Source organism: Coenobita brevimanus, chromosome 80 (assembly GCF_032717465.1).
Source record: "Coenobita brevimanus isolate Jiangsu-jjx chromosome 80, ASM3271746v2, whole genome shotgun sequence".
Lineage (NCBI taxonomy): Eukaryota > Metazoa > Arthropoda > Malacostraca > Decapoda > Coenobitidae > Coenobita > Coenobita brevimanus.
The window spans coordinates 8,028,857-8,056,805 of record NC_137033.1 but is presented as its reverse complement, the minus strand read 5'-3'; the positions used below and the strand labels follow the sequence as shown (position 1 = coordinate 8,056,805).

Genomic DNA, 27,949 nt, shown 5'->3' with positions numbered 1-27,949 from the left:
CTTTGAGAACCGGCATTTTCAGCGAGAAGGGCGTGCATGATTTGTGCAAACCAGTGTCTTGATTTTCAATATGACCTCAAATAAAATCTGGCGAAATAAGTATTATCTACATTATTTTCCTCCAGCTCTCAGTGCCCCTCCCCCCCTACACACCTTCAAGCGTACCTCTCAGGGTTCGCACACCCGAGTCTGAGAGGCACTGATCCAACTCTTTCATGTCTCTGCTACCAGTAAGGGATAAGAGGTAAAAACCTGACGTATTCAGCCAGAGTACCCACCACTGGATGATTGCATTAAAACTTCGGAAGGACCAGTGATAGTAAAGTATATATCTAAATCCTAAAGATCATAAAGTCTGTAAGCTCAGTAATATAGCCGGAGGGTAATAAGAACAGAACTAAAGATACGTTATCGGATTCAGATTCATGCAATAAAGCGTATCTACAGAGAAGCAGATACAGATGATCAATAAAAAATGGGTCTGAGATTCCGCATCTCTGATAGAGCTGTATAGAGACTAAGAAATCTATACACAGTTAGGAATCAGCCTCATATTCTTGACAGTGAGTCGTTCTCTCGCAGGGGCAGCAGACATACGGTAGTAGCCCCTCTTCCTTAATGCCTTGTTTTGTATATTACACCTTAATATCCTGCTCCGTGTTTTATATTTATCTTTATGATGTCGACATAGCTTCCATTAGCAACATACAACTTGATGCAAAGCGTAATGTGCAAATGAAAAGGCAAAGAAAACATACAGCACTATGACGTCTACACCAACAAGGATAATTATTAACCAGTGTCTGTATTTTCCCACTAAAGACCTCAAGACAGGCAGTAAGTACTATTTCTTCTTAATCTCTTTATTGCTAGGACATTTCTGCCATTTTTTCTAGCCATTTCCAGACAATTTAAACTGTAGGGTTTTTTTTTCGAAGTGAGAGCATTAAATACAAATTTTACTGATTTGTTCACTACTAAATGCCCTTCCAACTTGAAAACGCCAATACAATGGAAGGGTTAAGCCTATTTTCCTTCTTATGCTGTTATTACTGCATACTGATGAAGATGTACGGTAGCGAAAAATGCTAAGAAATTCTACAGAATAAATCATTCCTGAACCCTCACTCTTTTTTATTTTCTTTTAATCATAATCTCTCTTCCAACTTACAACAGAGAGAGTTGGGGAGGCAAGTACGGTCGGGGACAAAAGTTCGCTTAATATTTCGCATCAGCTTCTCTTTCCCTTAGTGGTTAATATTCCTAGTCTTTGAAAGGCCTGTTATGTTTCTCTGTCCATAAATAATTCGCATATGGTGAGTCAGGAAGGAAATTGAAGCCCCAAAATATGATGTGGACGCAGGAGAATTATAGACGAAATTTCCATCCCTCACTACAAGGTAGGCAGGTAACAGATCCCCTCTTTTAAACCCCCTGATCATTTTCTAAGCCCCTCCCGCCTTCCAGTTATCTCCCTCTCTTCCCTAAACAACGAGTGCCATAACTTACTTCACTCCCTTAATCCCGCCTCCCCCTTCTCCCTGCTCGCTATTCTTTCCTGTTTCATACTCAGTTTCACGGTTAAAGTTTCTGTAGCCTTACCATCTTCCTCTCTCCTGATCATTTCCTCCAGTCTAACACTTCCAGATCTCGCCAAACACATCTTCACCCGTCAACTACCCTCCACAGTTCCTCATCCCTCCACTCTCTCCCTTCCCTCCTTACTTTTTTCTTCTGCCTCCTCTCTTCTCCTCACCTTCCGATCCCTCTCCACATTTTCTCTCCTAAACTCTCTCCCTCCCTGCCTTCCTACCTCCCTCATTACCATATTCCCCTGCTTACTCCCTCCTCTACCTCCCTTCTTCACTTCCTCTCCCTCGACCCCCCCCTTTTCCTCATTTCTTGCCTCCTCTCTCTTTCCTCTCCCCTCCACTACTCACTTTCTTTCCCCTCAACATTCCCGTCCCTTACTTCCTCTCTCCCTGACCTCTACCCCCTATTTTCTTCCTATTCTACCTTCCCTCTTCACCCCCATCCTCACCTTTCGACTTCATCCAGTCACTATTCAGTCCTCGATCCCGCCTTCCTTACTCCTCAATTCCCCTTCCTCAGTTCTTACTTCCTCAATTCTCCTTCCTCACTTGCCCCCTTCTCGACCTCCCCGCCTCTTCTCACTTCCTCGAACCTTTTCTTACTACCTGCTTCCATTCTTCATATTTGATCTCCCCTTTCCTCCTTTTCGAGTTGTCCCTCACCTCTTTCCTTACTCTCCCTCCCCTCCCTCCCCACCCTTTCACTTTCTCCATTCTCTATCTGTTCCCTCCTCCCTCCGACCTGAGCAGGTAGCGTGGTAGTCTTCCCATTCAGTGTCTTGGTCCACGTGAGTTGTGCCGCTGGATACGCCCCCTCCGCCATGCACTCCAGCCTCGTCTCCTGCCCCGCCACCAGGGGAGACTTGGGCACCCGGATGTCCACCGACCGCGGCCGCACTGTGGGGGTGAAAAAGAGACATGTCAGAGTACTGGAATATTAATACTGAGTGCGCGAAGGTGTAAGCAAGTCACTAATTTCCGTTGGTCACACATGGAAAAGCCTATATTTGTTAGATGCATATAAAACCACCCTTCGAGTTGAGATCCCATGCTAGATTACCAGTCCAGGACATTTAACCACTTCAAAATGGTGACGTCTTCAGTCACTTCAATTTTGCTACATTCTTGCATTTTCGTTCATCTAACAGGAGACTTGGGCATAATATTATCCACTGGTCGGGGCTGTACTGTGGGGAGTACAAACAGTCAAGCGTCAGTGCAAGAATATCAGGTCACCAGCACAATATGTCCACTTACTGTATGCATCTCTTTACTCCGATGACATACATGCAATCCTCGTCATTAAGGCAAGGATGTCTTCTAAAGTATCACAACTTTCTTCATATAACTTGTCCCGTGACTTAAGAAACCAGGCATATCACATTTATAGAAACTTCAAGAAGCATATTTCCCGCAAATTCAAGATGTACTCATTTGAAAAAAAAAAAAAAATCAGTTTAGAACGAGGGCTTACTGTACTTTGCATTTTAGTCTTGCTATCTTCAGACAGTGTCATGCAGCTTGACAGAGACTTTTCGAACTTGAGGGGTAAGATACGGACCACATCTTTCTTAAGCAGAATAATACTGTCTAGAGGTAGCAAAAACAATACTGTAGGTATATATATATATATATATATATATATATATATATATATATATACAGTATATGAATGACGTTCTGGGATTGAACGGGCTAAAACTAAGTAGGCTACCCATTACAGAACGCCTGTAAAGTTAAATGCGATCAGTCAACTAATAAAAAAAAAAATGTAAGGTCAATCTGATCTCTTCGAGGTGTTTATGCCTGAGGCTAGGGTACTATAGTTCAATATATTTAAAAAGGGGACCAAATACATGTTCCCTTTATTACCAAACGAAGACAATCTTGCATTTTAAAAATTTATAGGGTAATAATAAAACAATATATTGGGTTATTAGTTGACTTTACAATCACAAAGTATCAATCCTTATGAACAGGGTTAATTTCATACAAGTTCTTTTCATTAAAGTGTTGCTGTTTTTTATTTAATACTTCTGTACATCTTTTGTAGGGAAAAATACCACAGATGAAAAAAGGGGGGAGTGGGTGTTTGGATTCTTGGTCACCCTCTCGATCCACCATTGTAAAGGATTAGTTACCGCAGGAAGTTTCAGAACACGTGGCTACGATGAGTTTCAGTTTCGTCCCTACGACTTCTGTTATCTTGGAAGTGCTAGTGTGTAATGCCCAGTCGAGAGGCGAGTTCCTTAACACTCTCATGCTCCTCTATGACTCACTTCCAGCTAAATGAAATAGTCGTACTATCACTGACAGTCTCAGTCTCCTTCGACACTCTCGGCAAAATATTTCTCGTCTAGCGCTAGTGGGAAAATAACAGTAGAGTATTCCAAAACATGAGAGCATTAATCTTCTGAGAGTGAACGAACATGAAACAGAAAGCTTCAGAGGCCTAGTTAATTCGAATCAGGATGGTGAACTCGGCGAAAGGGAGGGATCGAGCAGTTGGTTTTAATATTCCCCCTGTGATTACTTCTTTCTATAATAATATTCTTGCTATCTCCAGACAATGTTTTGAACTGCAAGGTATTGATATAGCCTTCTTTGACGCTGAAAATATGACAGGCCTTTCCTAAATTCAACAAAGGCAAGAGGATGATGAATCGAGCACTGGAGGGTTGCCAGTATTTGTTCCATCAGTTAATTTTTTTTTTTCCGAAAATTTGTTCTTGCTATCCGAGACGATTTAACATACAGTAGATCAAGGGAGATATTTCGAATTGAAGGGGTTAGATGATTCATAGCCTTCATTAGCCCCTCCTATGTGAGAGGTCTTTTTTAAACGGCATTAACTAGTCTGGAGGGGTTACAGTATTCGTGTGCAATTAGACAGTTGCCTCAAAAAATGTCCCCTTAGGAAGAAAAGTGTAGGAGACGTCCACTTATGGTAAGTAAAAGAGATAAAGATAGGTAGGAATAAATAGATACATATATCTATTTGAATCTATATATATCCATACACCTACAGTATCTCTCCTTCCATATGTCTAATCGAATGTTTATCTGTCTAGGTACTGTATATATACCCTTTATATCTATATCTACCTATCCATCCATCTACTCTGATCTATTTATCAATATATCTACATCTATCTTCCAATCTACCCATCTATCTCTATCCACCCATCCACCTATCTCCCTACTTATGTATCTATACCGTATATCTATTTATTTATCTATCTGTCTAGAGAGGGAGGACCTACAGTATATCTAACCGTGGCTGTAGCACTGGGATTGAGGGTCGTAGTTTCTTGGGTTTAAGTTTGTTTATTTCCAGCTCCTCTTCGGCGAATTTATCAACTTTAATGCACCTAAGTATTCGCCCATGTGTTATTTGTGGTACCTTTCGTGTCCATAAATAATTAACGCACCTACGTATTCACCTGTATGTTGTTTGTGGTAGCTCTGAAAGTCTAAATAAACGGGAAATTGACGTGCCAAAATAACCAGGGGAGGGAGAGGTGTTGGGGTCCCTGCCAGATCAACGGGAATGTGCCCCCTTGAATTCTTAACCAGCATCATGCAAGCTTCACCTACACCTTGGGGACTTCCTCCATCCTCAGGTTACTATGCCGGTCAGAATGGCGGATTCAGTTGTTCACCAGGCTATATAAATGGATATCAGGTTACAATGCAGGTCAGAGTGGTGGACTAAGTTGGTTGACCCTAGACCCTGTTCACCAAGCTATATAAATGGAAATCTGAATATAACATCGTCCGTGTCGAGGCGTTTTTTAGGGAAAGACTTGGAGTTGGTGAAATCTGACTTGCCTGTTTTAATCACCGTCGTGCAGTCGATAGGTAGTGATCTAGGCAGTTTTTATTTTATTTATTTGTTTTTCATGTTTTTTTTCTTTTCCTTTTTTCCGAAACTTACTTCACCTCAGACTTCAGCGAAAAAAAGTCTAAATGATGATGATGATGATGATGATGATGATGATGATGAGGAGGAGGAGGAGGAGGAGGAACAGTAAATGAACCTTGAAAACTGTGACACGGACATTCAAACCAGGAGCGGGGAGAGCTGACAAGGAAATAAGGATGACAAAGGAAATGAACAGTCTAGGAGGAGTAAAAGAATATGGCGTGCACTGGAGATGAGGCGGCAAGGCAACGAGAAGAAATTAAAAAAAAAAAGGAAGAAAGACTATGGTGAGCGGAAAATAAAAATGAATATATAAGAGCTTGGGATAAAAGAACTGACGGGAGGGTGGGAAAGAAGTGACACAGAATTAAAGAGAGTAAGAGGAGATGTAGTAAAGGTAGAGAAAAGAGATTTGTGAAATAAGGGGTAGAATGAGGGAAGGAGACGGGAGAGAGGACGAAAGGGTTAGAGGGATATGTGAATGGCTGAATGGATGGACTGATGGATTAGTGGATGGCTTGAGGATGGGAGGAATGGCAGGAGAATAGAACGGAATGCTTGGAGGGACAGAGACAATGGACTGAGAGAGAGAGAGAGAGAGAGAGAGAGAAATCAGTGACCAATGAAACCGATGGAAGGGACAATTAAATCAACCAAAAATATGGAGAACGTGAATAAAGAAACTGAAGTGGAGGAAAGTAAAGACAATAACACAAAATAAGAAGAGAAAAGGGCAAAGTGTAGGTATGAAAAAAGCACATTAATAAGATATACTTGTTGGGGAAAGAGCTAGTTATCTTTTCACATAAGACTTCGCCTTCAAACTTTTCCTCTAACTGGAATATGGAACACGAAAGAGGAGGAGGAGGAGGAGGAGGATGACGATGATGACGATGATGATGACGATGATGATGATAAGAAGAAGAAGAAGAAGAAGAAGAAGAAGTGGAAGTGGAATGAAGCTGAAAATGTGAATGACGATAATTATAATTTTGATTTTGAGGATGATGATGATGAGGAGGAGGAGGAAGAAAAGGGGAAGGAGAAAGGAGGAATGGGGATGGAATAGGAGGAAGAAAAGAAGAAGAAGAAGAAGAAGGAGAAGAATAAGAATAAGAATAAGAAGAAGAAGAAGGACGAGAACAAGGAAAATATGAATCTGCAGGATGAAGAGGAATGAACAAGAAATAAGAGAGGTATAAGAAATTTAGAAGAATAAAATGATAACGCCTAAAATGAAGTTAGAAAAGCAAAAAAGCAAAAAAAAAAAAAAAAGGAAGAAATTGAAAGTGGAGGAGAAATAGATGAAAAAGATGAACACAAAGACGAAACAACCAACCTAAGAAGAACACAAACAACTCAAAGACCTAGAAGGGCAGCACACACACACACACACACACACACACACACACACACACACACACACACACACACACACACACACACACACACACACACACACACACACACACACACACACACACACACACACACACAAACACACACACACACACACACACACACACACACACACACACACACACACACACACACACACACACACACACACACACACACACACACACACACACACACACACACACACACACACACACACACACACACACACACACACACACACACACACACACACACACACACACACACACACACACACACACACACACACACACACACACACACACACACACACACACACACACACACACACACGGATACTTAGGACACTTGGCGTTCCTCTCTCCTCCGCCTTGGTTTCCTTTCAGCTCAAACTTTACAGAATGCGCCCCTCCTTCCGCGGTCGGTCGGTCGCTTCGGTGTCCACGCAGATGGGGAGAAGCAAGTCGAGTGGAAAGAATGAGTTACGAGGAGAGGAATTTTATATTTGGGTTCAGGGGAGATGTTCTTGCCCTGCCTCCACCTTGTCGTCTCTTCGCCTCCCTCTCTCCCCCTTCTCTTCTCCTCTCCACCTCTTTCCACCTCCACTATACCCTCCTTTCTCCCTCCCGCCCTTCACTTCTCGAATTAGTTCGCCTTTTCTCTCCCCTCACCTCCTGTTTCATCTTCTCTGTCCCCTCCAATCTCTTCATCATCTAATTCGTTTTCTCTATTTCACTCTTCTACCTTTATGCCCACAACTCGATCCTGTTTCATTTCACCTCTATGTCCTCATTTGTCTTAACTTTCTTCCTGTTTCTCTATGCTGTTTCATTTTTCATTTGTCATATCGGTACATTTATCTTACTGCTTTCTTTCCTCCTGGTCTTCTGCATGATTTTTCTTCTCCTTATATTTTGCTTAATATATCCTCATCAATTCTCTTTCATCTAACACTCAGTTCCTTTGTTCTTTTCGTCATTCTCTTTCAGAGTTTATGCTTATCCTTTCCATATTTTCCTCATCCTCCCTTTGCATAATACATTTTCCTGTCCTGTATTTCACCTTCCTTTCTCTTCCGTTCTTTCTTTCCCTCTCCTTTGCTTCTTCTTCCTTGCCCACTATTCCTTCATCATTTTATCTCTGTTCTGCTTTATCTACATTTTCCGATTAATTTTTTTTTACCCACACTTCTGCCATATCTTTCCCTTCACGCTCTTCTGCTTCAACTTTCTTTCCTCACTCTTTTCATTCTTCCATTCCCTCCCTTCTTGGTCAACCTGTTTTTTCTCTATTTTGGCTCATTTCATTTTTTTTTTATTATGTTTTACTCCGTTTCTCTCCCTAACCTATCCTTTCATTCTCTTTTGCTTCATTCTCTCTCTCTCTCTCTCTCTCTCTCGTCTACTTCATATTTTCCCCCCTCTTCTGTTTCACGCCTTTTCCCTTCTTTGCTTCATTTATCCCTGTCTTCTTTTTCCTTCATTTTACTCTTCCTGATCTCCTTTTTTCCATTCTTCTGATTCATCTTTCTTTTCTTATTCTTGTGCTTCATCTTTCATTATCCAATTCTCTGCTTCATTTTTCCTTACACCCTCTTCTGCTATAACTTTCATTGCTTTCCTTCCTTTTAATCCTTCCTTTTCTACTCATTCATTTCGGTATTCTTTTCCCTTCTACCGCATCGTATTTACCTTCCTTGCTGTTTTATCTCTTTTCCTCCCTTGTAGTTTTGTGTGTGTTATCTATTATTCTTCATTTTCTTTCCTTCTCTTTCTTTTTCCTCCCCACGATCCTTCTTTTCCTTTTCAGCTGCTTCATCCATCCTAAAATTAGCCGTACTTACGTCCCATCCTTCCTCTTTTGTTCTTGTTACATCCTTCTTTCTGTCTCATCCACTTTTTTTTTTTTTCATTCTTCCATATTCCGCCATTCCTCACTAATCAGTTCTTTTGCTCCCTTCCTTCCCTTTCCTTTCTCTCTGCCGTCTTTCTTACTACATTCATTATTTCTGTTCTGTCCTCATGCTACTCAAATCACGTGCTTCATCCTTACCCTCTCATCCTTCCCTAATTCCCATTCTAACGTTCTCCTCAATACTCCTTTTTATATTCCATTCACATATGTTTTTCCTTTCTCTGATCTCTCTCAGTATTCTCCATCAATTTTCTCTCTCCATCAGTGGTCTTGTTTCACAGCTTTTCTTTCACTAGTAATTCCTTGCTTCCTCCTAACCCCAGTTTTCTGAATCATTAATTTTAAGTGTTATAGTTCTCCTTCTTTTCTATACTATTCTTCGTCTCATTTTTTCTCATAATTTTTATCGCATTTGTTTTTTCCATTCTTTTTCTGTTTCGTTATTCACATCATTTCCATTTCCTTACTTTCATTATATTTCACGTCTTTGCTTCTCTACTCCATCTTCCTCTTTCATCTGTCCTCTGCGTCTCATTCCTACTATCTTTCCTTCCCTATTATCCGCAGTTACCTTACGTACCCTCAACCCGAGTACCATGTTTTCATAATATTGTTGCTGCCACAATGAGGTGTTTCTTCAAGTTAGAAATGAACCCTAGTAATGAAAAGGTTAATGAAGGCTATATCTAACCCTCCCAACTCAGTCAAGACTCTCGTTACCTGAATGCAATCGTCTAGAGATAGAAAGAAATGAAAAATATGCGATTATGCTGAAGGAAGTTTATTCTGTTTGTCCATCCCATTCCTCTTTCTCTTCCTCCTCTAGTAATATTTTCAAGTTTATGTGTTCTGTTCCAAATCCCTATTCTTTCCTCCTCATCCTCTCTCTATATAATATATTTTCTTCCCCCTCCACCCTTCCCTTCCATTTTTCAGTTCTCTCGTGTTCCTTTCTCACAAGCTCTCCTTTTCTGATTCTTTTTCAAAACATGTTCTTCTTCTATATTCCATTTCTTCCTCCACTCATTCCTTTTCAGATCCCTCCCCCCCCCTCTATCTGTTGTCTAGTTTCTACTTCACTTCTATCTCCCTTTTATTTATTTTTTTTTTTTTCGTTTTCTCAGTCTTTTCCTTCCCCTTCTCGCAGCTTCTGTCTCTCGGTTTCCACTCACGAACTTTGTCATTCCTTTACTCCCCTGATGCATTTCTTTCTCTCATTATCCATTCTTATCCATATATTCCATGTTTTTCTTCCTTCAGTCCTCTTTCCCTCTCCTGTCCCTTTCTCCTCTCCTTCGCACTACCCATTTTCTATTCTCTCTCTCTCTCTCTCTCACTTCTCCCTTTCCTCTCACAAGCAAAGTTTCCTCAGACCATCATCTCTTTACTCTGACTTTCCCTTCTCCAAAAATCATTGCCTCTCTCCAGATACAGAAGTTCGCTAGTTTATCCCCTTCACTATGATAAGGTATTATTATCATCATCATCATCATTATTATTATTATTATTATTATTATTGTAATTATTATTATTATCATTATTTTTTGGTTATTTCCAGATCTTTTTTCCCAGATTAGGACTGACTTTTTGATCTGTATGGGTTAGATGTAGCTTTTCGTGTGTGTGTGTGTGTGTGTGTGTGTGTGTGTGTGTGTGTGTGTGTGTGTGTGTGTGTGTGTGTGTGTGTGTGTGTGTGTGTGTGTGTGTGTGTGTGTGTGTGTGTGTGTGTGTGTGTGTGTGTGTGTGTGTGTGTGTGTGTGTGTGTGTGTGTGTGTGTGTGTGTGTGTGTGTGTGTGTGTGTGTGTGTGTGTGTGTGTGTGTGTGTGTGTGTGTGTGTGTGTGTGTGTGTGTGTGTGTGTGTGTGTGTGTGTGTGTGTGTGTGTGTGTGTGTGTGTGTGTGTGTGTGTGTGTGTGTGTGTGTGTGTGTGTGTGTGTGTGTGTGTGTGTGTGTGTGTGTGTGTGTGTGTGTGTGTGTGTGTGTGTGTGTGTGTGTGTGTGTGTGTGTGTGTGTGTGTGTGTGTGTGTGTGTTGGTTGAGTAGAGAATATGACACTTAAGTCCCTGTACCCTCACATTTCTTGTCTAAGCGGGCATATTTTCATCACACCATTATTTACTGAATCACTAAGTAATGTTCACAAATCATGAATTAATGTGTGATCCGGCACATCTCAGACATGTCGAAGGTGTTCAGTCCGTTTATCCCCGCCTTCCTTTTCTCCCAAATACGTCTCTGATAACTCTAGGACATTTACTTTTAGCCTGCATAATAATTCTTTCTCTGTATATACAATAATGGCTATTCAAATGCGGCAATGTATGTATTCTTAAACAAAGCCTGTGCTCAAAATATTTCAGTTGTGAGTTTTTCTGCGTGAATGAAATACTCTGTCATTATATATTCACTGGGCATCGTTTTAAACAGCATGAGCAGTGGACCACACCCTGGATGATATTTACTTGAAAAGCGCTGGAGAAGTATTGGAAAGTATTAAACTGAATATCGCCTTACTGTTACCTGGTTCCGGTAATAAAGGATCAGACTCGAAAATTATTACTTAATCTAACGGTGGCAGAGAGTATACAATATCAATAAGGATTAATTTCCGTGAATCCTAAACAAGTGTATACATGAGGAATACCAGATAACGAAGTACTTGCCTTCACTTGCGAATGTCTCACAAAGAATTTTGATGCAGTAGTAATGGTAGTAGTAATAGCAGTAGTAGTAGTAGTAGTAGTAGTAGTAGTAGTAGTAGTAGTAGGAGGAGGAGGAGGAGGAGGAGGAGGAGGAGGAGGAGGAGCGGAAGTGGAATGAAACATGACGATGATAATGATGATGATGATGATGAGGAGGAGAAGGAAAAAGAGGAGGGAGAGAGTAAGGAGAAGGAGGATGAAGAAAGAATGATGAAGTAGGAGAAATAGAGGAAAAGGATGTAGAAACAGACGAAACAGCCTAATAAAGAATAACATGATCAACTCACAGACCGTGAGGGAAAGCATACATGTACACACAGACAGATACACAAAGAAACAAGAACACACACACACACACACACACACACACACACACACACACACACACACACACACTGATAAACAGACATCCCCCACACTCGCATTCCCCCCCACACACTCTACTATGCAAAACAGACGTAATACTAGAATGGCACTCAGTAGAGCGCATGCCTCCTCAAAGACGCGACATGGCGTGCCTTTTAATACAATCAAGTTCTATTTGTTACTGTATGGCAGCTGGAAAAAGACTACCCTCCTATAAAAGCATATTTAAATCTGCTAGATCCCGAATTTTATATGGATCAGCGCCAAACAATACACAGTCGTTGATACCAACATCTTAAATATGCCTGATTTTTTTCTCATAAAGATCCATGCAATTTTCACTGAAAAATTTACGAAAATGTCGAAAAACACCCTATTTTGCAATGTTAAAGAAAGTGAAAAAAAAAAAAAAATCCTGGATCCGCACCTTTATCCGGATCCACACCAAAATTTAATAAAGTCTATTCTGGGCCAAGGCCCGTTCTTCTACCAAGTTTCGTGGAAATCCGTCCATTAGTTTTTGTGTAATCTTGCTCACAGGCCAACCAACCAGTAAACAAGCAAACGGACGGGGGTGAAAACATAACTTCCTTGGCGGAGGTAATAAAACGGTGTGGCTAACCATCAGCCAATCTCTTCATCCTTCTTTCCTCAACCCACTGCTGGGAGCATAAAAACTATAGTCCATTCACTTTAATTTGGCCCAAATTTGTATCATTTTGCAGTTTATTTCACGTACCTCAGTGACAGAAAAAGGCAATGCTATGACTCTACATACTTTCTGTAGCACTTCGTAACTAGCATCGTATTCCAGTGTTAATCTCTTGTCATAGCTCAGCATTCAAGATGGAGGGATGGAAATTTTAGACCAAGGTATAGTGAACTGAGTATAGTTGTATTATTTTTACACAATACCAATTTTAACTTAATTTGACCCAGATTATCGTCCTTTTGCAGTTTATTTCAAATACTGAGGAAAGGACGATGCTACACCACATTCTTGTGTTTTTCTAGTGTTACAACTCAGCATTCAAGATGGGGATATGGCAGTTTTGGGACACTTTAGGGCAAAAACAGGTTAAAATATTACAATTTCAGTTAGCCAAACTCTTTAACTTTTCAATCAAGCAACTGTCTCACAATAAAACTCCATCGACCCCAATCTGCCTATTTCATCACTTCACCTCATTTACAATACGAAGAGGATAACGGGACAGAAACGAGCTACCCTGACGTTCCCCTATAACGCCGACATTTATTCTCTCTCTGCCTGGGTCTCTTCAATCAACCTGACTAGATAATACATCTTCTCTATAACAAATAGATAAAGGCCACATAATCCTGACATCTGGTGGCCTGTGACATTTATTTCTCAATTGTACCTCGTTTTAGTATATGGTCAAGTTGTTACTGAAGACACCGATTGTACTACGAAGTGCCTATTGACTTTAAACTATCCAAAGTTAGGATAAAATGTCTTTCTCAGCTCCCAAGTCTTTTTCTAGGATTCATAAAATTCACCTTTTAAGCGGCACACTAGTCAATAAAGGTCAGTTGCTTGCACTGTTCATATGTATGTTTGAGGGCATATAATGGTAATTACTACAAGCATCTTACTCTAATCCCTTCCACCTGCTGATGCTTGTTTTATCATCATCATCATCATCATCATCCAGACCTCTAGTTTCTTAACACCAGCAGACAATTTTCTTTAACTTTTTGAACTATGGTATTTCGAACTGGATGGGTTAGATTTACCTTAATTATTCAAGTTCTTCAGTAATAAGCAACGTATATAAGATGAATGAAAATTGTTTGGCGCCATCGAGAGTTTACTATAAAAAGTCAACATATTCAAGGGGTTACATAAACGCTGAAATCCTCCTCCTTGAGTTCCTAGGTCCATACCCTCGTCGGTCAAGGAAATACTCTAGCACCTCATCCTTAGCGATTACTCCTGGACACGGCTGGTTAATATCAACTTGCTTTTGTTTTATGCTAAGTGTGCTGGCATTAGAGTGATTTATACAACAAAGAAGAGGATACTAAGGAACAATCAGCAAATTATTCGCATCAGAAGAGGTGTCAGGGAGTTAGGTAATAGACGAGAATACGGGCCATAATGTTCCATTGGCAACTCAAAATTCGCGCAGCATTTTGGGGCTAATATGACGTTCAGGAAAATTAAAATCGGGGACATAAGTTCGCCTAATACTTCACTTTTTTCTACCTTTCACTTTCCTCTGCAAGCTGATATTCCCAAGCTGAGAGAGGTTTGGTGCTGTGTTCTTTGTTATGATGTGCCAGGGAGGGAAGTGATGGATATGCAGTGACTGTGAAATAAACAGTGAAACAGCTGACGAACTTATGTTCTTGACTGTAAGTTCGCCTAATATTTCATCTTTTCTACCATTCACTCTCCTCTGCCGGCTAAGATTTCTAAGACGAGAGAGGTTTGGTAGGGTTTTGTTGTTACGATGTGTCAGGATATTGCAATGAGCGTTAAGCAAAGAGTGAAACAGGAGGCGAACTTCTGACTGTACGTATCCCACAGGAGTGCCAAACTTCCATCATTTTGCGTCCCTGCCTCGTGTCTTGCATCCGTTACGTTATCTTTTCCATATTCTTATCCTCCCACATATATAAGCTTGTTTATTTTCTAATCTCGTTCATTAGATTTAATTCAGGCTCAATTTATTTTATTCTTTTCCTGTTCCTCTTTATATCAGGTTGTCTTTCTCCTGCTGCTCTCCTCCTGTCCATCTCCTCTCACTTCCCTTTCCTTATTGCTTGCACGCACATTCTCCTCCCCTCTAATCACTTTCCTTCACTTCCCTCTCCTCCGGTTCACCCTTCTTCACTTCCCTTATTGCTTGTTCACTGTCATGCCTCCATCTTCTAATATTCAGTTTCTCAAGGATCATTTTCTCGTCTTGTATGTCCATTCACTTTTCCTCATCAGTCATATCCTTTGTAGTTTCTCCCATTTTATCACCTTACCTCACTTCTTTCATCTAGCTCAGTTCCTTCTCTTTTCCTAATAATTTCAGTCTCTCTCTCTCTCTCTCTCTCTCTCTCTCTCTCTCTCTCTACTTTTTCCACTTTCTTCACATGTTTTTCCGTTTTTTCCTTGCTGTTCCATCTTTCCTACGTCTCCATCTTCTACTTCCTCTTCTTCTACTTCCTCTTCTCCTCCTCCTCCTCCTCCTCCTCCTCCCTCCCCCTCACACTGTTTCACAAGGAAATATTGAGTTAGCTTCGGATTGGCTGCCTCATGTTTTGCTGTGGGTACACTGGCTCAAAGCAGAAGGAGGAGGAGGAGGAGGGGGAGGAGTAAGAGTAGCGGCAGGAGGAGGAGGAGGAGGAGGAGGAGGAAAAGCGTTGTTGTAGGACTGTGGTGATGATTATGAGCAAAACCACAATGAGGAAGGACTTCAAAATGAGGCATGTAGTAGTGTTATTAAAGAAAAAAAAAAGTTTCATCATGGAAGGAGGGAAAGCGAAGGAAACATCAGAAAGAGTCGGCAAAGAAGGCAAGAGAAATACTATGTATGCACTTTCTAAAACATAGACTATGTATAAGACTGTTTGTAATTTTAGGTTCACTCAGTCGGTAGAGAGGTGGCCTGCAGTTCTACCGGACCCAGGTTCAAATCCCAGCTGGGGCAGGGAACAGTTTAAGGATTTGAATTTCATTAAAAATCAGATTTTATTGATTTACCAGATGACCCGCCGACATGTCGTAAAAATACCCCAGCTAATACCAATAAATCAGTCCTGTATGAGAGCCCTAGCATGTGTTCAATATGGACGGTGGGTGTTAGCGCCGAAGTGGTGACATGTGGAGGTGTGTGGTATGTAAGAGGACTACTGGGCCTTGAAAGCAGGTTGTGAAGCCTATGCCCAGAGTCGAATACATTAAAAAAAAAAAAAAATCAAACATTTCATAATCAAATTAAGAGCTAATAATAAAATGAAAACACACGACCAAACAAAATGACATTCGATATTAATTAACTGCTGCAAAGACTTTATTAACAGAGTCCCTATTAATACGACCCCAAAGAAAGAGACAGCTGAGACTACTACGGTCGAGCAAAAGTTTTATATTCCTGTTACGACCAAACTAGATGAAGGAAGTTTGGGTTGGTACAAGATTACCTTCATTATCCGTTTCCCTGCTAATGACTAACACAGGAATTTCAATCACGAACACACCGAAGAATTTCAATAAGGTGAGGGGAAGTATGGGAGTCTAAGGGTTAAGGTTGAGATTTACTTTGCAATAAGGGAAGGTGAAGCAATCTAAGGGTTAAGGCTGAGAACTATTTCAGAACGAGGGAAGGCATAAGTGCTACCTGCGATACCGAAAGACTGAAGTTTAACGAAGAATATTTGTGGTGAATTCTTGGAAGGTCAAAGCATTACAAACATAGCTGAACTCTCGAAGCTACGATCACTCTCATAGATTTGCAGAGTTTTATTTTTATTTATATATTTCTTCATTTTTGCCACGTGAACAGTGAGGAAAGGTGCTATCAGGTGAGGAGAAATCAGGTACATTAGACCTTTCTATACCATGACGCAGTTTTTCAGTCTGGATAGGTTGCTACTACATCATTCCATTCAGCTTGGTATGGACATCTAATAAGGAACGAGTTATAGATGGATGTATCTACAATCCTTCCAGTTCGAAAATCTATCCTAATGTGTAGTGAATCGTTTGGAGATGTTTCGGAAAAGTGACAAACTGGTAATCGGAGTGAAGTGGTCAAGTGTCTAACCTCGCCCCCTCCACCATTCTACAACCTTCATATAGTTCACAGATGTCAAGTGCTAGACAGAAAACAGACTTTAATAAGAATAAGAATAATGGCACAAATACACAATACTGTACATAAAAACTATGAACAATATTTTTGATGGGTTTCACTTTCTCATGGTCAGGGCATCCCTAGTACTCTATTTTAGCTGATAACAGACGATTTCATTCAGCTGGGAGTGAGTATGGGAACCTAAGAGTGTTGATCCTATATTTTTTTTGATGAATTGTATGTTGAGCTATTACTTACACCAGAAGATTATAAGTAGCTCTGAAGAGGCTTTTCGACCTGGAGGAGTTAGACATTATCCTTCATTAACCTCCGCACTACTAGGGGTTAATGCGAATCTGGCAAAAGCACCTGGTAGCAACAAGAACAGAATACGAAAATATGTCACATTTTGAACGTCGACCCCTTCACTTGGACGATGTACTTTACTTTTACTATCTTCAGACAAGTCCATTGAGATTCGAGTGTTTGTTTTTTATTTATTTGTTTATTTATTAATTTTGAGGAGTCAGACTTAGCCATCATTTATGCCTTTAGTATAAGAGAATTATTCTAAGTTGAATATAATCACGTGGAAGTACCAAGAATAAACGAAGCTTATATGTCACTGGAATGACGCAGTTTAAAAAAAAAAAGCATGAAAATAGAAGTGGTTAAAAATAAGACAAACGACAATAAGGTGTAGTATGGAAAACAAAATAGCTGAGGAAGAGGTGCAACAAAACCTCCCAAACCAACGAAAATACCAGAACTCTGGTTGGTATTCTTAACCCTTTACTACGAGAATACACTAATAATATAATCAGTCCTTCTCCTGCCAGACGATTTTATTCAGCTTAGAACGTTCAAATAACGAAGGGGTCAGTGAATGCCATAGTTAACCCTTCTAGTTCAGACCTTCTTTCTCCTAAGATGAATACTATTGACAAGTACTAACTAAATTGATAACTAAAATAAAACTACTAACTAAAATTGATAACAAAATACGTAATACATTGTTGAACAGAAGGGGTTAATTACTTCACTGCGATATCGCGTTTTTCATGTCTGCAGCCTTCAGAAAATTTCATTCACCCAAGGAGAGAATACTGGAACAGATGATGTTAAATATAGCCTCTATTTGTACCTTTATTACAGTAGGTCTTCATAAGCTGACTGATAACTCCCTCATATGACAAGAATCTGGCAATAAAGAACGTCGTTGTGCTGAAGGAATAAAGCCACGGACCCCGAAATAGATCACCCCCAAAATTTTTAACTAATTTGTAAAGCTCGTGATAATGATAGAACAAATCCGGTCTCTCTGTATCATTGCTTTGTAATGTGGGATACAGACTGACAGAATAACCATAGGCGATCCACAAAATGCCCGTCAACTATGAGAGACTTGCCTTCAGTTTGGCTTTGAAGACCGTGATGTTAAAATTCAGAGTGCGAAACAGCGGACAAGCCCTCACTCTATGACTACTATTTCTGAAGCATGTGATGACGATAGAACATACCTGGCCTTTGCGTAACTCTGCTAGCTACACTCTATGGGATGTAGTCTTACCATATCTAACACCCCTAGTTCTAGCTGTGTGTAGCCCAGAACATTAGAGATTATAGAGAATTCAAAGTTCTAACCTGTCTCTCTCTCCCACCCAACATTTCCACTTGTCGCAGTGGATCATCTACACCTATCACTGCTGGTGTTCCATAAATTATAAAAGTTCAAGGGCCTTTGCCGACTCAGTTTTGATCCTTTCCATTCGATGACATGTTCATTTTCTAGTGCTACTTCCTGACGATTTTATTCAGCTTTGGAGGGACTTTTCGAACTGGAGGAGTTAGTTACAACCTCCCTTAATCCGTTACTCCACGACATCTTCCCTAATCTGAATAAAATCGTCTGTAAATGGCAGGAATATAGAGGAAAAAATGTAATCGAACTGACAGGAGTGATACTACGAGTGTAAAAATACGGGGGAGAGAAACACAGTGAGAGAGAAGACGAGGAGAGGAGCAGGTGAGAGGCAAGGGATGCAAGAAAGGAAGATAATTAAGGGACAAAAATAACACACGTAAGGTACAGCCCTTAATATACTCGTACATCACTATGGACTAGAAAGCCTCTTAGACTGACGAGAATACTCCAACAAGACAGCGAAAGAATGTGAGAGAAAGACAGGAGGAGATGAGAGTAGGGAGCATGGGATATGGGAAAATGGAAGATGGACATAAAGTGAGACAGAAAGACAGGAGGGAGTGAGAGTAGGGAAAATGGGCTGAGAAAATGGAAAAGGAAAAAGGGAGAAAATGAGATAGAAGAGAATGATGGGTGAGAAAATGAAAGCTCAGGGAAGACAGAAATTGAGACAGAAAAGAATGGAGATTGATAATATGTAATGGGCGAAGTAAGATAACAGACAAATGAATAAAAAGTGAGAAAGTGAAATAGGGAAGGAGAGAAAATGGGACAGAAAATAGTGAACAAGAAACTGATACCGGGATGGAAGGAAAATGAGGCTGAAGAAGATGAATAATGAAAAAATGGAAGAGGGAAGGAGAGAAAATGAGAAGTGAAAAAAAGGAGAGAAGGAAGTATAGAAAATAAGACAGGACAATGAAAAATAAGAAAACGAAACAGATAAAATGAAAAGTGATAAAATGAAAGAGGGAAGTGTGAAAATAAGAGAATGAGAAATGGAAGGAAGGAAGGAAGGAAGGCAGAGGTGAATTAAAAAAGACAGGGGCTGGATGAGAGGGATTATGGAGGAAGGAGGGGAGCTGAGGAACCCGAAATAAAACCATTGCCGGACTCTCCATCTCAACCTCGGCGATATTACGGCACGGAATTACTGGCAGGAGGAAGACGATGATGATGATGATGATGATGATGATGACGCAGAGGGGGGGGGGACATATGATGATGATGATGACAGGTATGAAGGGAGGAAACTAATGATGATTGTGATGTTAAAAATGATGCTGGAGATGATAATGGTGAAGAGGGGATGATGGTGATTATGATGGTTATGAGGAAAAGGAGTACGAGGGGGAAGAAGCAATGAAAATGATGACGACGATGATGATGATGATGATGATGATGATGATGATGATGATGAGGGAGAGGGGAAGAAGGAAGAGGAAGAGGAGGAGGAGGAGGAGGAAGAGGAGGAGGAGATAAGCATGTTTATCTTGTGCCTGAGTTCAGAGGAAGACAAGCGGAAGGGGCAGTGTTATGAAAGGAGGAGGAAGGGGAGATTGAAGGATAAGGATGTTCCCTTGCACTTCTTCCTTACTAGCTTATCTATACATACGTCCCATTAATATCCTCAATTCTTATTCATTTATTCATTTACCTCTTCATTCATTTATTACTATTACTTCTACTATTATTATTATTATTATTATTATTATTGCTTTCTCAGACGATATCAATTTTCTCACGGCCTGGACAACTCGAATATCCTTTTCCAGCTAACGTAGACGAAATTATACACATGAATTATATGACTCTGAATCTTAACAAAATAATATCGAACTCTGAGAACTGACCAAAAAGTTTAATAAAATAGGCAACGACAAAATAAATGAATAAATAAATAAGTAAATAAATAAAACGAAGTAACTAATTCAGGATGGATAAAGAGACAGTATGAAGTCAGAAAGAAAACTGAACGAGAGAGAAATAGAAAAGGAAAGCACGACAATGAGAAGTGGGAAAGTGGAATAGGAGAAGGCAGAGAATGAGAAGTGAGGAAAACGAAGAGGAAAAGTGAGAGAATACTGTATGTGAAAAAAATGGAAACAGAAAAGTGGAAAGTGAGGCTGAAGAGAACAGAAAAAATGAGATAAAGGAATGAGAAGAGAGAAAGAGAAGGCGGATAGCGAGAATATGAGGCATAGGAAAATGTAAGGTGAGAAATGAGACCAAAGCGAATGAAAAATGAGAAAACGATAGAAAATGGGATAGGAAATGAGACTACTGACGAGACAAGGCGAGAAAATGAGGCCAAAGAGAAAAGTAATGAGCAAATCAGCTACAAGAGAATCAGAAGTGCAAAACATGGAAGAGGGGAGTGAGATAACCAGACCAATGACAAAAAGAGGCGAGGTTACGATAGATGGAAGTAAGAGTCTGAGAAATAAGTCCAAAACACATAAATAAAACTTGGGCATAAACAGACGCCTGGCTGGATATATTAACTTCATGCAAAAAAGAAAAATCACAAACAGTACGGGACAGTTGTAATTCATCTCACACTAAACCGTAGACTGGAAATTACAGTACTCCGACTTTTTTTCTGGTTAATCCTTCAATCCGGTTACATATTTTTTTTCGTTTTACTCCTGCTACCTCATCCGATTTTTTTTTTTTTATAATTCCTCAAAGCGATGACGTATTTTTTTCATTTTTGTGTTATTACCATCAAACAGTTTTATTCAGCTCAGGCGATTCTTGTCAAAAATGAGAGGTTACTTACTTCCTTCTTTAACTGTCTCACTACAAGAGATCTTCTTTAACTGGAATATAATCGTCTAGAGATGGGAAGAATAAATCAGTAAACTGGTCTCAGGACTGAACGGGTTAATTCTCCCTATATCCAGACGATTTTATTATACTTTGAGAAGACCGCTCGCATCGAAGGAATTAATGGTTTGCATCTACTCCCTCCAGTTTTAAAAGTCTCACCTAAGATTAATAATATCGTTTGGAAATAACAAGAGTACAAAAAGAATGATGTCCTCGGAGTGAATGTCTTTACATCTTGACTGTTATGGACCACCTTCAGTTGAATAAAATCGTCTGGTGTTAGAAAGAAGAAAAATCTCTAAGCTATGGTCACAACAAAGGAATGGTTAATGAGCCTAATGAAACAATCAGTATAGGAAGTCCTGTCGCCTCCTCTGCTTTTCATTCTAAGAGCTTTGAAAATTAACCTCTTGAATCTAAAGCATGTAACACTGATGATACTGATCGACAGGCAAATAGTCATCAGTGTCAGCTGCTGCAGATTCACGAATCTAATCATCAAAGCTCATGGACAGTGCAGCAGGAGAGGTGACAAGATTCTTTCTGTCTCTGTTTTTCCGTTTTTCTTTTTTTTTTTTTCGCCGAGAATACCCACAAATTACCAGTGATATAGATTTATTCTGACTACCGAGAGGAATGACTTCCGAGACAAAAAAAGTAAAAATCATCATCGCTGAGGAATGTGAGCTGATACGGCTGCTTGTATATAAACTTTATCAGACAAAATATTAATCAACTAGCACGAGAACATGAAACAAAAACACACACACAATACCTTACTTGTTGCCAAACCAGGCACCACTGCATCAAAACAGACTGGTGCTCGTTTTTTAGATTAGCTTGCTAAATCCGATCAAAATACATTTTTGATGTTCTTATATTTCTGCAGTTTCAGTTTTCATGTTTTAAAAACTGCCTTTTCTGAGTAAGCAGTTTGAATTTTAAAGGTAATTGTAAGTTTAAATTCGCCTTTTCTCTACATTACTTGAATTGTAAGGGGGAATGATTACACAGGGCATCGCCTCCCCCACCTAGTTTCTGGAGAGAATTTATCCTCCCCAAGACCTACGCCCTGCTGTTAGTCTAAACTTGAAACAACGATTAAGGGAGAAAAAGAAGTAAAAAAGCAGTGTCATTTGGCATCAGGAGAACTTACTTCTTCAGTGCGAGGATGTTGTAACTGTATTTACGTGGCTATATGGAAATCTCATTTAATATAGACTTTTCCAATTGGAGAGGTTAGATACAACCTACATTAATACGTTCACTTCCACAGGACATATAAACTGTGTAAAACTGTCTGGTCGGAGCAAGAATAAACTATAAAACGTATTCTCACGCTGCAGGGTTTATGCAGTGACAGTCCGTGGTTAGCATTTACTGAGTAAAAAAAATAAATAAATAAAGTAGAATAAAAAATAAAGGTTAGTCATTCCCATACTACACCCTACGGACCGTAACGATCGACGCTTGGCTACATTAGTCCAGAATCTTTTACATTAAGAGATCGAACTTCGTCCTTGGTACTGTTTTACATGAAAGAAAAAACCCTGGCTACATGTTTCCAGTCGTAGCGCGTAGGTCACATTCTTCTCCGATCCCTGAGTTTTACCACCAGACCACCAGTGTCCACAGAAAATGGCATGGATGACGAGGAGATAAATGTCTAGTTTCACGGTTCTACAAACTGCCCATGTTGCAATACTTTATGCTGTGATCTACTGGTTCTACAGCCTCGGTTGGAGTGATCCCATGAGGTAACTGGAAGATTTTTCGATCATGTGATGCCACCAAGAGGAGTAAGCAAGTCATACAGCCATAAATATACTGGACTACGGTAGCCTAGCCTCAGGGACCGACGCCTTGAAGGGGGTGACATGGGACTGGCTGCTACATTGTGTCAGATGATGTACTCAGCCCCTTTAGTACGATGACGTCTTTTATACATTGTTCTTGCTACTGTCAGACGAACATTTAGAATTGGGAAGACCCCCTTTTTGCGTGTATATGAAGTTTCAAGTTTAAAAAAGTGGAGCTGAACGAAGTCATTAGAAGAGAAGAAAAATAAAATAAAGAAAAAAAGCTCAGTCGTAGCGAAGCAGTTAACATTTAGGAAGACGTGCAGTACTGGACAGCACGAAAGCTTGCAATTTATGAGAAAGGACTAAGTAATCTGCCAGAGGATTTTCACACAGGTAGTCGGACTAAATTTGACTTTGCTTTTCCCTCCTGTCCCAGTAATACTGTCTGATGAACTAGAAAGGCGTCGTTTGGTGTGCCTCCGCCAAGCCTTGCGCTTGGACTCTCCTTACAATCTCTATGACGGGGTTCATTGTGGGTTGATATGAGACTAAAGATAAACTACGTCGACGCCATATGACCTTAACCTTTGAACCCTTGACTTTCCTGACCTAATCAGGTCATCGTCCCTTCATACTGTATCATTAACAAAAGTTTGGTCGGAATCCGTCGAGGGGTTCAGGAAATATCTCGCCCAAAAAGATAAAATAAGTCGACCCCATATGACCTTGACCTTTGATCTCTTGACCTAGCTGACCTAATTAACTCATCATCTTCTCATACTGCATCACTGAAAAATGTTTGGTGGAAATCCGTCAATGGGTACAGGAGATGTTGCGCCCAGAGAAGTGTTACGGAGGCACGGCCCCACACAAGCACAGATGGACAGACCAGTCACTTAATGCCACCTCCATCATAAGTGGGCAGAGGCATAATAAAATGTGCAAAGATAGAAAACTTGCCACAAAAGTATTCTTAAATCCGCAAAAACAATTTACAAATACACATCAAGATCAGTAGAGGCGATTATAGCACCTAACAAAAGTAGCGTGTTTTCTCCAACCAGACGAGATCTCTAATCCTTTCAGCTCAACTGATGGCCAAGTGTAGTCAAATTGGGGGGTCACTTTGACGAGTAACTAAGGAGATTCATTCGTACGTCACTGTGATACTCAAAATATTTCATGGCAACACAATACAGTATTCAGGTTGTGGGAGTGTCCCAGTTCCGTTAGGTAAATATCAGACGGCTATAGTATAAGCTACAGATAAATTACAGTAGTTCGTCAACCTTAACTTTGAGTCGGTTTTCGTCATTTTACAGGCAATTTCCTGTAGCAAGAATGCAAAATATGTCACTACGACGGCTCTGCATCACTTCCGTAACACTTTTTCGTGATTAGCAGCATATTACTGCATGAAACTCTTGTTACTGCTGAGCATTACGAGAAAAGGTAGAGAGATGACAGTTTAATGCCAAGTTATCCCCTTCTTACTTACTGAAGTATTTTGTGTTGTACGCTTGTTCTCTCCAGACGATATTATTCAGTTTAAGGCACAATTTTCGAACGGGATGAGTTACTTGTATCATTTCTTAAATTCTTCACAGTGATACCCTCCTAAAAGTGAATGAAATCGGCTGGTAACAGTGAAAATAAAATGGAGGTGACCTACTTGGACTAATGGGTTAGCCTACAGCTCAGCACTGATGACAGGGAAAGGGCAGTTTTATGTCACGTTACGTGGGAGAAGTATACTCAAATATACCCCAAGACCAATTTAAATGATGATGAGAAACAAACTAGTAGTCTGTCCCACCTCGCTTTCCAGCCAACAAGGTGAACGAAGTCCGGAGTGTGGTGCGTGATGGAGGTCCTCACCAATCGATTACGGGGGTACTCGTGCCATGGCCTTCGGTAGCCCTCATGATTTCACTTAATTGAACTATTTTGTGCCTGAGAATGACGTTGTCGTTGCTGGAGGGCAGTACATGGACGTGGCAGGGACAGCGCAAGGACTCGGCAGAGGCAGTGGTAGGGACAGTGCATGGATGTGGCAGGGACGGTGCATAGACGGGGCAGGGACAGTATATGGACGTGACATGAGCACCTCATGGCATGGACGTGGTAGGGGCAGCACATGGACGTGGCAGGGACAGTACATGGACGTGGCAGGGGCAGTACATGGAAGTGGCAAGGGAACTATATAAACGTGGCAGGGCAGTACATGGTGCTGCAGGGGCGGTACATGGAGGTGCCAGGGGCAGTACATGGAGGTGGCAGGGGCAGCCCATGAACGTGCCAGGGGCAGCACATGGACGTGGCAGGGGCAGCACATGGACGTGGCAGGGGCAGCACATGGACGTGCCAGGGGCAGCACATGGACGTGCCAGGGGCAGCACATGGACGTGCCAGGGGCAGCACATGGACGTGGCAGGGGCAGCACATGGACGTTGCAGGGGCAGCACATAGACGTGGCAAGGACAGCACATGGACGTGGCAGAGGAAGAACTTGTATGTGGCAGAGATACTATATGCAGATCACTGGGGCAGCACAGTGTATTGGCATGACGGTGGTTGCACAGTACAATGATGTGAATTGGGCAGCACAGTTGGCAGCACAGTGCATTTGAGTGGCTTGGGCAGCACAGTGCATTGGTGTGGCTTGGGTAGCACAGTGCACTGGTGTGGTTTGGGAAATATCAGGGAATAATGGTGGTGGTCCTGTTAAAAAAATATTGATGTTGATGCTTAACCCAGGTTTCTCCTGTCGAGCAGACCAGTCGACCATAAGTGTGCAACTGCTTCTGTGGTGCTGTCCTACAGGTGCACGGAACCGGCACCCCCATCTTGTGGTCAGCGCCTCACCAGGGCCAGACCAAGGTGTTTCCCGACTGAGAGGTACAGGGGAAATATATGGAGGCTTGGCTCCTGGGTGGACGTCGCACCTGCGTCACTTCAATCAGGTTGCACAACGCCACCACGTGTAGGTTCTGTGTCAGTGAATTCGTTTATACCGAGGAAGCCATCATAAGTTGAATAAAATCGTCTGGAACCAGTAAGAAGTAAAACACATGACAGGACTTGAAGAGTTACAGGAGATTCGAAATGTTTGTCGCCTGTTTCTGTCTCTTTAAGCCGCACTCTCGATGGCACAGGAGACTTCGTAGCACCACTTCCTCAGTGAATTGGTTTTGCATTTAGCATCTTAACATTCCTTTGCATTTCATTTTTATCGTTTTATCGTTGGCAAAGGTTTCATCCATACTATACAAGAGGATAATGCGGCGTAATGAGAAAAATTAATATAGCCAAGAAAAATATGCCATAAACTCTCCTATACCACTTATATTATGACCTTCTGTCTGTGCTACCGTACTCCTTGACGACTGGAGAGAATGCAATGAAATTTGGAATGAAAATGGAGTTTGAAAAACCTGAGTGTCGGTCAAAATTGGGTTTGCTCATTGTTCTCTCCTCTCCCCCCCTCCCTCCCCACACACATACACTCGTCCTCCTCTTGGGGACACAGACTGTCTTACGATCCACCCAGAATAATACAAAACAGAAATTCTTAGCAATAACCTCTTCAGTATGATGACGTTTATTTTGTATAATTCTTCCCTTTGTTTTATTATTATTATTATTTTTATTATTATTATTATTATTATTATTATTATTATTATTATTATTACTACTACTACTACTACCACTATTACTTCTACTACTACTATTACTATTACAACAACAACAGCTACTACTACTTCTACTACAACGAATCTCCTTCTTCTTCTTCTTCTTACTCTTTTGCTCTGGAGAGACTTTCCAAACAAGAGAGACTAGCTTTAACTTTCATTCACCCCTTCAGAGTCATATATCCCCTTTAAGTCGAAAAAAATAACGGATAGCAGCGAAAAAAAAATGTAACACACGTCATTGTCGTGAAGGTGCTAATAAACTGTTGCAGAAAGGTTCATTTTTACACTAGAGTAATGTAGGAAAAAACTGAATGAAAAAAATTGTAAAAAAAAAAAGACACAGGTGGAGGTTACATTTTCATTTGTGTAAAAATGAACACAGAATTTCATCAGTCAGACAAGCTTGCGTATCCGTTTTATTATGATTTTTACTTTTTTAGAAGAGCTGATTTTATTTGGACACATTATGTTTTCTCTCTCTCTCTCTCTCTCTCTCTCTCTCTCACGCTCTCATTCACTCACACTGTCACCGCCCTCCGATACTCCATCATCCCATACAAACTCTCATTCATTCGCACACTTTTCACTCACAGTTATGCTCATCAACTACTTCATCCTTTTTAACACACTCACTTTCTCGCACTCACGCTCTCACACACACTCTGTTTAATTCAGTCATGCTCATTTATTTTCACACTCAGTTACTCAGCTCATATATTCTTACACTCATTACGTCTCACACAATCACCAAATCACACACTCTCATTTTATTCGTTTACATGCAATCTCTGTGATTCTCTGATCCACCTTCTTACACTCACTCATTCTCATGCTCATAATCTCTCTCACGCAATCTCATACTCATATCCTCATCCTGTAGAGAATAGACGCGAAAAGTGTTTAACACAAGAGATTTAGTCAGTTGGGCGATGAATGATTGGGAACGGTCACCCTCCTACAGGACTGGGCGAATGAAAGTAAACTGTCACCAAGAGGATGGATTCATTTCAGAAACAAAAGCAAAAAAAAAAAAAAACGTGCCTATAGACACGAATACACAGGCAAAAGTGCCTGCCTAGGCATATGCCTGTGCCTAAGATTACAGATCCGTTGACTTAAAGGTGAGATTCTTTCCGGGCCGTGGGTCATATTGCTACTGAAGCTAGTAAGGGCGGACAGTACATCTTTTGGTGCAACTTTAATG

General features: G+C 40.7%; 1 protein-coding gene across 1 annotated transcript in view; it reads right to left on the bottom strand.

The window, feature by feature from the left end:
• Positions 1-27,949, bottom strand: part of LOC145409221 (protein turtle homolog A-like) — a 264,912-nt gene that overhangs the window by 67,188 nt on the left and 169,775 nt on the right. The window contains exon 6 of the mRNA XM_080279705.1: positions 2,335-2,489. Coding sequence (XP_080135831.1) covers positions 2,335-2,489 — 155 coding nt within the window. The remainder of the gene's footprint in view (positions 1-2,334; positions 2,490-27,949) is intronic.